General features: G+C 36.3%; 1 protein-coding gene across 1 annotated transcript; it reads left to right on the top strand.

Annotated features, from left to right (window-relative positions):
- Positions 1 to 596: 596 nt before the first annotated feature.
- LOC104470811 (ras-associated and pleckstrin homology domains-containing protein 1) lies at positions 597 to 14,333 on the top strand (the record flags this gene model as incomplete). Its single annotated transcript, XM_010085869.1, has 9 exons — positions 597 to 674; positions 2,010 to 2,169; positions 4,533 to 4,654; positions 6,317 to 6,382; positions 7,824 to 7,967; positions 9,167 to 9,277; positions 11,707 to 11,805; positions 12,473 to 12,593; positions 14,191 to 14,333. Coding segments are annotated over 9 exons (1,044 nt in total), but the record flags the coding sequence as incomplete, so codon positions are not given.
- Between the last annotated feature and the right edge of the window lie 325 nt (positions 14,334 to 14,658).

The following is a 14,658-nucleotide window of genomic DNA, read 5'->3' as shown; positions in this document are numbered from 1 at the left end:
AGAAGAAATACAGCCTGGATTCAGTAAAGATAAAGGGAGTGTTCAAGCTACTTATTGCAAATGTATTTAGTAATTAAAAATCTTCCAAACCCGAATGCACATAGTGTGGAATCCTACTTACAGGATTTGTTTTCTATACTTTCTGTGTGCTGTTAAATTCTGATATTTATGTTTCATGTTCATCAGCAAAAAATCTATTGGGTGTACTCAATTGTACACTCTTGTTGAATATGTACTGTCCAAGTCTATGACTGTAAGTACGTGATATGCTAAAAATATTTGGTATTAAAGCACAATGCTGCTTATAGTATGGAAGAATAAAGAAATACCAAATGTGTCTGTACAAAATATATACCTCCAGTATGTTCTTTTGGAGATAATGGCAGTTGTATTTCTAAATGTGAGTTATATACTGTAACACTTTTTATCTTAAAAACTAATGGCCTTTATCATCACTAAGAAATAGTTGAGGATTTATAGGTGGGTAAATCAGAATTTTAGTTCATGTTTTAGAGTGTGGTAGCCTCAAAATTAAATCCACTAAAACCAAACTGAAGTTTGTATTAACTGGAATTCTGTGTGTTATGTTTCACTAGGAGGAACAGGCTGCTAAACTCAAAGCTGAGAAGATTAGGGTTGCGTTAGAGAAGATTAAAGAGGCACAAGTGAAAAAGGTAAATTATTATACTGGTTTACAGGGTCTTTGTTTTATACTTATTCACCTGGAAAATGCAGGCAAAATTCTTCCCATTTGTGTCTATTACCCTTAAGTTGCCCTAAATAAAACGGACACTGTAGTGTTCTGATATTGGGTGATAATGTACTTTCTCATTTAGGCTGGACCTAATCAAGAAAATCCTAGCATATGGAATAACATGTTTTTCTTAAGGAATAGCTTATTTTATAGCTTGTGCACATTGAAGACTTTGCCAACCTACACCCAGAGCTGAAATGAAGATCCAACCTCCTGAGACTGTCTTTTTATATTAAGCAATCACACATTTAAAATTTGGGTCTGTTTTCTTTACAGATCCCTTCCCATTATGCATAGCAGTATTTTCCAGTGATCAATGGAATACAAGGATTCCAGACTACAGACAGAGGTTACGAAGTGGAAAGTCTACTGACATTACTTGATGCACTATCAAAGAATATAAAGTGTTCCCCTGAAACTTAGCATTCTTATTTTATGCTTGGAGTTTTTCAGTAGCTTAAAATGCCTGGGAAAAAAAAAAAAAAAAAAAGCTGAAAAACTGTCCTGGCTGGAAGATGGGAAATAACAAGAAAACCAGCATATTACAACTAGTATGTTTTAACATTTCCAGCTGAAGATGGTTTAAAAAAGAAGCATAATAATTGGCAAGAGAAATCTATTGTCTTAATTTTTTGGATTGGTTAAAAAAGTGGCTGCATTTTTCTTTTTGGACAGTGGTCTCTTTAAAGTGCCTCTGAAAAGCCATTGTGTTTTAAAAGCAGATTTCTTTAACACTAATGCTTCATAATCCCCAGAAAAAGAACATTTAGTATAGGTATTGTTTACATAATCAGCATTTTTAGACAATATGGAGGAATAAGGCAGAAAGCTTGAACTGCAAATCTGAATAATTCTCATTCTGTATAAGGTTGTGCAGAACTCTGTGTTTGTTCCACCTAGATATGTGAGAAAAAATGTCACAAAGATGCTTTATTAATCAGAACAGGACACTTGGGCAGGAGGGATTTTTTTTTCCTCCTTAACACACAACTAAAGCATGTTGTCATTGCATTGGGAAGACCTTTATGTTTACTCTCTTACAGTGAAGGAGAAGAGCATCTTGTTAAGTGTCTGTGATACAAGTATCTAACCATCATTTATGGCTTTTTACATTTTGAGGGAGTGTTTTGCTTGAACTTAATATTTTATGTTATTTTAACAAAATCTTATAAAAATAAACAAGATCTTAAACACGTTCTTATTTGAAATATGGGAAATGAATTATTCTTGTTTTGCTAATTTTTTTGCTTAATAGTTAGTGATCAGAGTCCACATGTCTGATGACAGCTCAAAAACAATGATGGTGGATGAGAGGCAGACAGTGAGACAAGTATTAGACAATCTGATGGACAAATCGCATTGCGGTTACAGTTTAGACTGGTCATTGGTGGAAACCATCTCTGAATTGCAAATGGGTAAGTAATAATTACAAACATTTATAATACTTGATATTATACTTGTCTATGTCTTTGTCCTCAGAAAGATTTAAATTCTTGTCTTCATAATGTTCATCATCCAGTTCATTCATGTAGTAAATATTCATGAATGATGCTGTTTCAGAATGATCTGGGAATATTTCCTTCATTCATATTGTTAATTTAGCCAAATAATATATCATCTGAATGGAAAAGAAGGAGGGAAATGTCAGAAAAACAAGATTATGAATCCCCATTATCAGAGAAGAATTGTATCAGCGAGCTGTTAAGCACCTTACCAGTTGACTAAAGAGAAACCCAGAACTGAACGCAAATATTTGGATTTCAAATTAAAATACAAATTAATATGTCCTCTCTCTTTTGGTGAAACCTTTGCTATTTCAGGCAACATGGCATGTTAACTTTGCTTATTGTTAGACGTAAAAGGCCATTGTAGAGTGACAAGGTACCCTTTGAATCATTTACCTTTCATATGAAAACTAATATCTTATTAGACTCAAAACCTTAAAATTTAAATAAATGAAAATTTTAACAAATTAAATTTATTAAATGAAAGTTTCCCAATTCTGTGTAAATCCAAATTAGATATATAAAAATCAAAGGTGTAATTCTGTAATATTTTGCCAATGAGAATAGTATGAATAAATCTTATTAGTTCTGCAATAGTTTTATGTTTCTATCACTCTAAAAATCTTTGAATCCTATGTAGGTAATAGGATCCTGAACTCAAGACTCAGTGAGGGATCTTTGCCATCTTAGATTTTATTTTGTAAGACACTTTCTGGAAGTGCAGCCTCATTTTTCAGTTTGGCTTTCCTTGATCCTTGGTAGGGCAACTGTTAGGTAGTTTTTCATAGATTTCATGTATGTGTTTTTTTAATAGACCATGCAAAACTCAGCCATTTTGATTCATATATTTTATACTGGAATTTGAAACAGATGAAAAAATGACTACAACAAAGCCCTCACCCTGTGTACTGTTGTGTATTATATTGTGTTATTTTGTCAGTGGCTCATCATTTGAAACATTTTTTCTGGCAATGCCTATTTAAGAGGAACACCTTTATTACAATGTTTTCCTTTAGCAAGACACAGAAGACCTATGTACCTTCACAGTGTAGTTTTACCATGTTGTCTTGTCGATTGATTGCTTATCAATTGCACTGTTTAATAAAATGCAGTGAAAGCTTTAAGCTAACAAACTGTGGAGAAAAGGCATGAGGCTTGTGGAGTTCCTGGTTGTCTTTGCATTTTATGTGGTCTCTTTCAAATGTGTGTGGTTAACTAGTTTTTGAGTAGTCTGATTTAGGTACATGTATCCAAGGGGGATTGGACTAGATGATCTTTCGAGGTCCCTTCCAATCTCTAACATTCTGTGATTCTGTGAAAGAACATGTTCTGTTTCCAGATACAATTGAAAGGTCAAGCAAATCACATAGGATAATAATTTGGTGAAATGACACTTTATGGCCTATGTGAAGAGGGAACAAATGGCAGAAAGCAAGATTCTACTTTAGTGTCTTTGAAGGGAGGAGAAAGTTGGTCTAGTGGTTTCTCAAAGATATAGTCTTCCTTACTTATTTTAGAATAAGGGGTTTCAGATATTTTTCTACCATTTCAGTTAATGTTCCTCTTCCTTCTCCTCTCTTTTTCCTGTTTTCAGTATCTTGTACTAGCTATAACTATTTCAACACAGAGGTAAAGCTCAGAGTTCTCAGAAGCCGTTGTTGATAGGTCAATTAATGAGCAAGATATTGTAAGAAATAGACAGTGTCAGTTTTCAGATAACTTCTACCATACCCCCACTAACCATGGGTATTGTGCATTTTGGAAGCACTTTATTTTCCCTCTGATCATTGTCTGTGTCTTTTTTTGAGTGAGATAGTGATTGGGGATGCAGAAACAGATTTTGTGCTGAAAATCTGCCTAATAAATTCCTCCAGGAGTTGTGTGGACCAGAGTACATATAAATGGGATAACCTTCTTACTTGTAATCATAACATTTGAAGTGTCATCATTTGAATCTGCTGTGTTCATGTGGGATGGTAGGCTTTGTCAGGTAAAAAAAAGAGAAAAACATTTCATATATTGAAAAACAATGAGCCTGAAGAGACAGAAGCAAGAGTGTTGAGTGAGTGTATGTGTAAAATTAAACCAGGCATGTCTGAAAGTTGACTAAGTCCTTTTAGTTTCATAGTGTAAACTTTTTGGCCATTTTAGTAGACCTTGAACTCTATTTTCTTTCTATACGTGCCTTGTCTCCCACATGTGACTATAGAGTTGTTTTCTATTAAAAAAATGTGACAGTTTCAAATGTATTTGCTCTCCTGTTATTGCTGCAGAAAGGATCTTTGAAGATCATGAAAATTTAGTTGAAAATCTTCTGAACTGGACAAGAGATAGTCAAAACAAACTAATGTTCGTGGAACGTATAGAGAAATACGCACTTTTCAAGAATCCCCAGGTAAGCCTGAGATTCATGTGGAATGCATGTGTACATGGATGCCTGATAGCAGTTTCCTGCTTTTTTTGGTAGCAGTAATTTCCATACTTTTGTTTTGATACTTGTATATGTATTAAAATACCAGGCAACTTTATGTTTTGGCTCAACATACATCCACACTGTGGTTGGCACAAAATCCAGTCCATAGCAGAAAACCTGAAGCAGCCCTTTTGCCAACATGTTTGTGGGTAATTTTAGTGGAGATGAAGGCAAGACATTTCATGGCATTTACACCAATCCTTACTGCTGTTCAAATACGTAAATACGCAAAAGATGTGTTGACAGATATTGCTAATAATAATATCTCTCCACTGTGCATTCCTACGTTGCTGGCAAGAAGAGGAAGAGAAAATTGAAGAGAATAATGACTCCATGTTCAAATGGCAAGTGAAGGGAAAAGAACATGTGTCCCTCCCTGTGGAAGCGGGGACCTGCCTCTGTGCGTCTGTGTTTCCTGTTCCCTGTCTAGGAAAGCAAAGGCCCCTCTTCTCTCTCAAATGGCCTCAAAGGCCTCTCTTAAATGGTAGCCACAGATTTGATATCCAGCAGCAGTTCAGTACTGTAAGGGAATGGAGGAAAAGAAACAGAAAAGCAGAAGGTGGCTCTTTGAAGAATTTGAACTAAAAAGAACTGCATGTAATGTCTCTTTTTCTCTCTCTTTAACTCTTACCTAATGTATTCCCTTTTGGGGTCATAGATTATTTTTATGTCTGTATGGCATCTATGTGGTAATTTCTTGGATTTAAACTGAGTATCAGTTTTGCATACTCATCCTTTGGGATACCATCGGTGTACTTGATTTTTATTTTTTTTTAAGCAAGAATTGAAAACCAGGTCTTATTCAAGTGCTTTGCAATGAAGCAGCAAAACTCTAAATTCTTTTTAAAAGCATGTAGTTGACAGTAGGCACTGTCAGCAAGAATGAGGTACCAGCATAAAACCAGTATTTCTTCTTGGATTAAAATACAGAACTGGCTAAAGTTTGGGAATACTGGGGTTTTTCTACAGTATAAGAGCTAGGGGTTGGAAAACAAGATTTTCATTGTCCTGGTCCTTTCCAAGCTGAAGAGTACAAACTTCATGTTGAATAAGATACAGTACCTATGCATAGTTAAAGTCCTCTTAAGAAGACAAGGAGTATTAATGGAAAGTAAATAGTTTTATTCAGCAAAACTGTCAGGACAAGGTAGAAAGAAGTACATTGCTTCTATAGGTGCTTCTTTGAAGACATAAATAATGGCAGTGTGTAACAAGTTTAAAGATCTCTGGTTTTTGAAGTATTTTTATTGTAGAATTTGCAAGTTCATAGTATTTTTATTTCTTGATGCATTGTACCAGGCAGCAGTTTGTTTTGTGAAAAGCCAGGACAATGTTGTTACAAGGCTGTTACTTAAGATAAGAGTATGGACTGATTGATATTTCTAGAAAAGGTGGTTATAACTTGGTTCCATATATTATTTAGCAGTCTGACAGAGTTTCAATTGGACTACAAAGTTTTCTTTAATGTATTGTTCTTAGATAATAGCTGGTTTTTTTCTAACTGTTACAGAAACGTAAATGAGAAATATTATTTGGCTAGATTTCAGAATGCCTATAGAAATATCAAGCTTTCTCTTGTTACAGAACTATCTTCTGGGGAAGAAAGAAACCTCTGAGATGGCAGACAGAAATAAAGAGGTGCTGCTAGAGGTAAGACTGCCGAAACAAAAAGGGTATAGTGGTCATTTCAGAGCTTGAAGCTAAAGTCTAAAAGGTTATGGTAATTGAAATTGATGGACAAAACTGAATGTGATTTTGGAACAGCTGTGAATGGAATATGTTACATTTGAGATAAATGGCTATTTTAATGTTACCTTGTTTCAGATACAATCAGTTAATAAAAATATGCCTTTATTTTGTTTAATAACTAAAATATCATACATAGTGATAATCAAAATGAGGCTACCTGTAACTATGACTGAAAACAGTCCAAAATTGCAGACCTGTCACCTGTTTTTTTGACCTGTGGTGGTAGAGACTTTTTTACTAGTACTCTCCAAATTGTTATTCTCTACAAAATTCTGTAGAATTGGTTCAGTGACTGGTCTATGTTATTTTAAATTTTTTTAATAAGCAAAGTAGTTAAAATTGTTTCAATTAAATTTTAAAATAAACTACCAAATATTAAATTTAAAAAATGAGGGACAGAAAAGGAAGATGATTAATATCAAACACATTAAAGTTTACAGAGCTAAGGACAACAAAAGAAATGTGTGGAGCAAATAAGGCAAACAGTAAACAGCCTCCATTAGCTGAAAACTGAATAGTTTTTGTGACATTTTTGTAGACACACACCCATGCTGAAGTGTCCTAGCTTCCACTTGATTTCCAGAATAATGGTTATGATTTCAGTAGTCACACTAAAGTAAATATTTTGGGTATTTAATTTTGGATTATACTTAATACAATTTAACTTATAAGTGGCAAATGCATGCTCTTAGTGTATTATTAATATAGGTTTTAATAAGTGGTCATGTGAATACTGTGGATTAAAAAGATGCTTGAAGCCATGACATGCAGAGGATTGTAATTCTATCTAATTTTTTCTGTCTTCTAGGACTGCTCATAAATCTCTGTGCTGCATATTAATTTGGAGTATGTTTAAAGCAATTGTTTTCCTGTTAGCTCTTTATAAATAGAAGCTTAACAGAAGTTGTAGTGTTGGCAGGTAGTAGCAACAAAGTATTCATAGAATAAATTGCAGCTATATCTGATGGATACGTAATTAGGTTTTGTGTATACTTGCTTATGGAGCTATATCTATAAGGTGTCCATGTGGCTTTAAAGCAAGTGAAGCTGTTGAGGGATCTATTGCTGATAAGCGGTGGTTAGGAAGTCTTTACAGTAGCTGCTAATACTTTTGTTGTCATTCTTGCACTGAGAAAATGGTAAGCTCCCTTGTTGTGTTTGTCTGAATTACCTTATAGCTTCTACAGTTAATCTCTAATTCATATGACAGCATGAAAAAATGAGCTGTCCCTGTCCTGTGTGCATTCCTTAGATAAAGAATTTTCAGTCACTAAAAACAAACCAGTGCGTGCTGTATATTCTGTCTCTTTCTGTCTTCCCAAACCACTGTGTTTATTGGCAGGAATGTTTCTGTGGAAGTTCTGTAACTGTGCCAGAGATTGAGGGAGTTTTGTGGCTGAAAGAGGATGGTAAGAAGTCTTGGAAGAAACGTTACTTTCTTCTTCGAGCTTCTGGAATCTACTACGTCCCCAAAGGGAAGGCAAAGGTATGCTATTTTAAAGCAATTACCCTGAATCGTTTATTGCTGGTGAATCATGTGCACAAGAGCCAGCCTTAAATTTTGGCATAGCTGTGCCTTGCCTAGTGCCACATCCCTTAATTAAAAGTGCAGCTATACTATGGAAATATTGTGTAAATTACTGTGGTAGCACTTGATGTGAAGGGTGTAACCCCAAATTTAAAAACACAGGAAGTCAAGGGTCTGCTTTTTGAGTGAGCTCGGGGTTAGGTGTTCAGGAACACTTGAGGAAAAATGATTGGTGAAGTTAAGAGTCTGTCTTTTCTCAAGCAGAATTCAGATGAAGGACCAAATTGCACTGCAAATGCCAATCATAAAATATCAGACCAACTCCACAACCAGTCTGCTTAATTGCATTGGTTTTAGTTAGTTCACATAAATGGGATTCTTTTCAGATCAATTTGTGCTACATTTTTTAAAACTGGTAAATGTAATACCATTTCTTCAGTGTTACTTACTGTTGTTCTGTGTGCATCAATAATGAAAAGTAAATAGAAAGCTGCTACAAATGCATTATAGCTTCAGGGCTGAACTGAATCCATCAGTCTTGACGGCATCCACTGATCCCCAGTACAGGATGTCCACTTCCCACACAGCTGGCAATGAAGGAAGAATTGCTGTCAGCATATCAGCTCCCTTTAGACCCGAATACATCTCAGATGTTCTTTTTTTTGCTTTGTTAAAATAATCTATAAGGAAGATAGCCTGTTGAAATTACGTGCCCTACAATCATTGCCAAACATGATTAGAATTGTGTTCACCGTCACACTGGAATTTGGACACCTTGATTGTTACCACAATGAAATGTAACCAGCAGCTGTTAAAAAGTTCCCAGTCAACCAATCCTATTTACATTCTCCTGATAACAACTCTGAATAGACATTAGTAGTCCGGTGTAAAATATTGTCAAAAGGCAAATGCAAACAAAACACAAAAAACCAGACTGAATTTGGAAAAGGATATCCTGGTTGAAAATTAACATCTGATGCAAGAGTTTATGCATGGCTGTATCTCCTTGTATTGGTAGTTTCTGAATCAGATTGAAACTAACATTTGACTGTAACTAGACCTTATATTAGTATTGGATCTTAATACTAGACTGATTTTGTCAGTGCATGTGTTTTTTTTATAAAGATACTTTGTAAATGATTATTTTTATTTAATAGGTCTCACGGGATCTGGTGTGCTTTCTACAGCTAGATCATGTAAATGTTTACTACGGACAAGACTATCGGAATAAATACAAAGCACCCACAGACTATTGTTTAGTGCTGAAGGTAACTTGTTAATTGCTTTGAAAATTTTCATACTGAAAAGAGCAATTAAAGAGCTTGAAACATTTCCACACTAATCTTAGTTCCTTTAATAACTACATTTCCTAATTGTGATCAAGAGCTGATTAACACAATATTAATCTTGGGAGAGATTATAATTTAGACTATACTTCCTATAGTAATATCACAATTGGAAAACTATGTCTGTTGGTTTTCAGGATGAATCTCTATAAATTATTTTCATTCTACACACGAGAAATCTAAATTGCCGTAAGTTACAATGACAATGAGAAAGCTTATGAGCCTCCTTGACAAAAATACAGTAAAAAATTAGAAGATGCTGTGTGGAGAGTAGTGCAGAGGGAAGAAAAGGCTATGAACCACTTTCTTTCCCATTAAGCTGACATTTCCTGCACTTGCCAGGAGATCTGTGTGGATTGAGGGGCAGAGGGGAGGGGAGATCACAGAGAGCAGCAGAAGAATGGCTTTACTGGATTCATCCAGCACTCTAGGTTTCTCTGACAATGGCCTTTCTTTATAAGCTGCTTAGGGAAAAATTAGAAATACAGGACAGTCTTGCAGAGATACTTCCACAGAATACTTTTTGAGCCTTTAGAAGTTTAGGGAGCCAGGGAGTGGGTCTTGGCTGTTTAATAGCCTTAGGTGCATTCTTACTCTTTGAGTATGCCCTGTCTCTTTTGGGATTACAAAATCTTTGAGAATGCTGCAGCATTTAGGTACACCTTGTACACTCTTTTACTTGTTCTGAACCATCAGCTGCCGTTTTATTTTCCTATAGTTCTTGTATAGGAAATTACAATTGTTGCCTGTTCTTGCTCCTCATGACTTTGTAAACATTTTCATATTGTCCTGAATTGTCTGTCTTCCAGACTGATGAGTGCAGTCTATTTAATTGTTCATCATACTTTAAAACATAACACTAATCTCTTTTTGTCCCTTTGATAACTATACCTTGCAACAATTCAGGTTCAGTGAGATAATACCCCTTGAAATGCTAGCTTCAGAGAGCTGCCATCATCAGAGTGTAGGTCCAGATTTCTGCAGAAATTGGTATTAGAGAGTCAAGTCTACCCATATTGCCCAACCTGATGGAAAGGGGATGCTGTAAAGGAAGAAGCTTATGAAAGTAGTGACCTGATCTTGAACTGCGAGATGAATAACTTGAGTACTTCAAGATATTTAAATTTGCATCAACTGATCTCCCAATCTCTCAACTCCAACAGTGTTCATAATGGTGTCAGTTCCTGCAAGATAGCTAGCTATAAAGCTACTTTAAAACCAGTTTTCACAGTGTGTTTGTAGCAAGTAAAGTGTCTTCACATATGTAAAAAATGAAAACAATTATCCAATACCATAAAGACGTTAGTTATACATATTCTGTTTATGGAGATAAAAATGTCCATGTTCATTTTGAAATAATTATGTTTGGAAGACAACAGGAGAAAATACTCTGAAAAGAAATTAAAAGTTCTTTGATATGTGTTTCAGTCTTCAGTAAAAGTTAAATACCTATGATCATCTAGCAAAACTTTGTGTCACTGAACTGTAAGCTAATGGAGGAAATGATAAGAACTTGAGTATTCAGAGTTTCTCCTACATCTGTGAAACATGTAACTTTTACAGCATGGAGAGGAAACAGCTGGCTAATCCATCCAGAATGATTTCCAGTGTCCGATTTTTTGAAAAATGTACATTTCTTTCTAGACTGCTTAATTGATAAATACAGCACCTTTTCTTTTTTTATACATGCATGTGCGAGCAGTAAGTACGTTAGATGATAGCGCTGTATCAGTAGGGTGGGGACCTTGAAGGCTGTACAAGCTGAAAATGGAATTGTGTTTAACAGTGTTGTCATTTGTGGAGTGTCACAATTAAGCCATACAAAAGCAGAGAAGATGAGTGTGTTTGTTTTCCTCCAGTTTGTTTTGGTGCGAGAGGAAGGTGAAATATTAGTTGTCTCCCTCAACTTCTGAGTTAGTCCCTAGAGCAGTGAAACGAGACAACTCTTTATGCCTTAGCAGTCTCTTGATTGTCTTTAGGAAGGGTTTTTACTGGCTGAGATGTTCTGACCACTAGTCTTGAGAGTATAAAGATTTCCAAAGAACCTTCCAGATACAGAAGACTGTTGGTAGGTAGAAAGTACAGCACTAAAATACTGAAAGATTCACCCTTTCTTAGTGTTTCAAACCTGAAATCAGTGCACACTGGGCACACTGACAAACTGTATGTGAAGCAATCCCCACTGCTGCCTCCTGAAATACTCTTAAACACTTTTAAGTGGGCTCAAAACACAGACTACTAGTGAAGAGCTTCCAGCATTAAGTTTGTTTGTAGAGACCTCAACAGATAAACGGCTTTCCTTGCGTTCCTAGCTATTAAAATATTGCTGAGAATTAACAATTTTTCTGCAGCATCCTCAGATCCAGAAGAAATCCCAGTATATTAAGTATCTTTGCTGTGATGATGTAAGAACTCTACATCAATGGATCAATGGCATCCGCATTGCTAAGGTAACCTCCTTTAGGCAGTTTGGCACTGTTGCCATGAGTAGTTGTTATTATCTCTTTGAAACCATTTACAGTTACTTAGCAAAATACATGCTAAATCTAACTTCCCTCTGTTTTAACTATTCTGAACGTGAGCTGTACAGACTTACATATTTCATTCCCTAGCAAAATTGTTAGGCTTTGTTGTTATGATAATTTAGTAAATGGGCTCTTTCTTCTTGTTTCTGATACACCTTTTTGTCACATTATGAAGTTCTAAAGGACATCATGGCTGGATTTTAGCCAGCTCCCTTACAGATTTTTAAAAGAAGGCTTATGGGAAAAGAAGAGAATTGAGAAAACAGAATTGTTTTCCAAGATTCCCAGATTGGCTTAGTTTATTCATTGCCCCATGTCTTGCTTGACGCCATCTCTTCTAGCATAAGTAAACTATTTTTCTTTCTTTTAGCAATGCACTAATAAAAAGGCAAAAAGGTTGGGGGAAGGGAGTTGCCACTTTTGTTAAATAAAACAAAGTGATATTTGCACTGAATTAATATTGCCTGAGCCTGTTGTTTCTCTCTGCTGGGGGGGGGTAAAGGTGGAACAGAGAAGCCAGAGGTGGAGCTCAACAGTCTGAAAAGGGTATGCAGCCTATACAGTTGTAAAATTTGTCTGTCATTTTGCTTAGTATGGGAAGCAACTATACATGAACTATCAGGAAGCATTGAAGAGAACAGAATCAGCATATGACTGGACTTCCTTGTCTAGCTCGAGTATCAAGTCAGGCTCCAGCTCATCTAGTTTGCCAGGTAATGATGTGATCTGCCTCATAATAGAAAGATTTAATTACCTTTTCTATCACATGCTATGTGAAATATGTGCTCCGAAATCTTTTATGGCATGTTTAGTCCAAAAGATAGACTTTATGTTTAACACATATACATATATATAAACATATAAAAACCTATTTTATTGTATTACTTGCAGTAGTGTATCTACGTGGAATGTTCTTGTTCACCTCCAAAAGAGAATGTTTCTGATACTGAGAAGAGGAAACTTCCTTTCAAATTTGTGATGCCTCTATCTTCACCTATTTGAGAAAATAAATAAAATCTATGTTTTAATGATGCATAGAAGACTTGCATGTGTAGTGCTTAAACTGCTTTTGTTGACTGAAATATTTGGAATGGGAAAATGAGAAATAGTCCCTGTCCACAGGCAAAGATCCAAACAATCTCTTTAGAGACAAACTTTGAAAATAGAGTTTCTGTTCCTGTGTCAAACTCTGTGTGACTGCAGTAATATGCTCCTGTTTACCTCTCAGCAGGACTGGAACTGTTTTTATGTAGCACATAACAGCTTAAAAATCGATGAATGTTTTATATAGCCTCATTTCACTTTTTAGAGCTGACTGACACTCTGCCAGGTTTTTCTGAACCCTCAGGGGCAAGTTTCATTATTGAAAACAGGTTATTGTGTGAAGGGCTTTGTCCATCGCAGATACACATCAGGAAATAATGCCACTGAATTGTAACGGTCCAGAAGGTGATCTGTGAGAATGAGCTAAGCAAATTGAGCCTAACTGGGAAGGCACTATGGGCTTTCAGCTGTGTGGAACAGCTTGCAAGGTGTAGCAGTAAATTCTCAGTTACTGACAATTTCTCCATCCAAGATGGGTGTTTTTCTGATAAAGTTTCTGCTGTTGTGGGGAGCTGAGCCACAGCCCACCAGCCTTGCATGTTCTGCCGAAGCTACCATCCAGCTTGTGCCTAGATGCTCTTTTTCCCCAGGACAGTTTAAGACTACACAGAAAACAGATGTCAGGCTGGATAAAGCAGTCTGGCAGTGGCTGCTGCTGTCTTTTCAAGATATCCTGTGGATCCAGAGCATCACCTGTGTTTGCTAGTTGCAGGACACGTGTCATTCCTTCTCCTGTCTTGAGGAATGGAGCAGTCAGAAGCAGGCTGCTGCCTTGGCTAGTGTAGTTTGCCTGTCCTCAGCCCATCTCTGGTGTCTGTTTCTAAGGTTGTGCTGGGAAGGAGCGCTGGAGAGAGCAGGCTATACGCGTTACATGAAATGGGGCTTTTCCAAAGTGCAGGAGTTGTTGGGTATTTCGGAACCTATACAACTGCAGTGTGTTTTCACTTTGTAACATATCTGACGTGCTGTCATCTTAATTAAGCTTCAGATTTGATTAAACCAGGGATCTGTTGCACTGTTTTGTTTTCCAGGCAGCAACAAGCTGGAGCTTAGGCAGTAGTTAGTGGGAACTGTGTCTTTCGGTGTGATAACAGGTTGAACAAGTGTGACCAATAAATGTCACACAGAGTTGCGTTATAAGCACACTGACTTTACTCTTCTGTTCAGAAACACATGCTAACTGTTCCTTAACTTTCTTCTAAACAGAATCTCAATCAAATCATTCTAATCAGTCTGACAGTGGAGTTTCTGACACCCAGCCAGGTGGACATGTCCGTTCCCAAAGTATTGTCAGCTCCATGTTCTCCGAGGCCTGGAAACGAGGCACTCAACTGGAGGAATCCAGCAAGGTAACAAGAAGACTTTAGTTTGAGAACCAACACCCAACAAAATGTACAAGACAGAGTGATACTTCTTCCACCTCTGTCTTGAGTGGGATTTCTTCTCTTTTTCAGTCTACGTTATTGACATACACTGCCATATAATTGTTTTCTCAGGAATAACTTTTTCAGGGAATTCAGCCCGGGATCCTTCTATTCTTGCTCTTATTTGTGTGCACAGAAGACCTCTGTTCTTTGAAGGCATGATACAGCCCTTTCCATAGAATCCTATTAACTAATGTCGAATAAAGACAAAATAAAATGATGAGCTGTTAACAAGTGGAATGAAATGCTT

This window comes from Pterocles gutturalis, unplaced genomic scaffold (assembly GCF_000699245.1).
Source record: "Pterocles gutturalis isolate BGI_N339 unplaced genomic scaffold, ASM69924v1 scaffold49461, whole genome shotgun sequence".
In the NCBI taxonomy this organism is placed as follows: domain Eukaryota; kingdom Metazoa; phylum Chordata; class Aves; order Pterocliformes; family Pteroclidae; genus Pterocles; species Pterocles gutturalis.
This window is presented reverse-complemented; position numbering and strand designations above follow the sequence as displayed.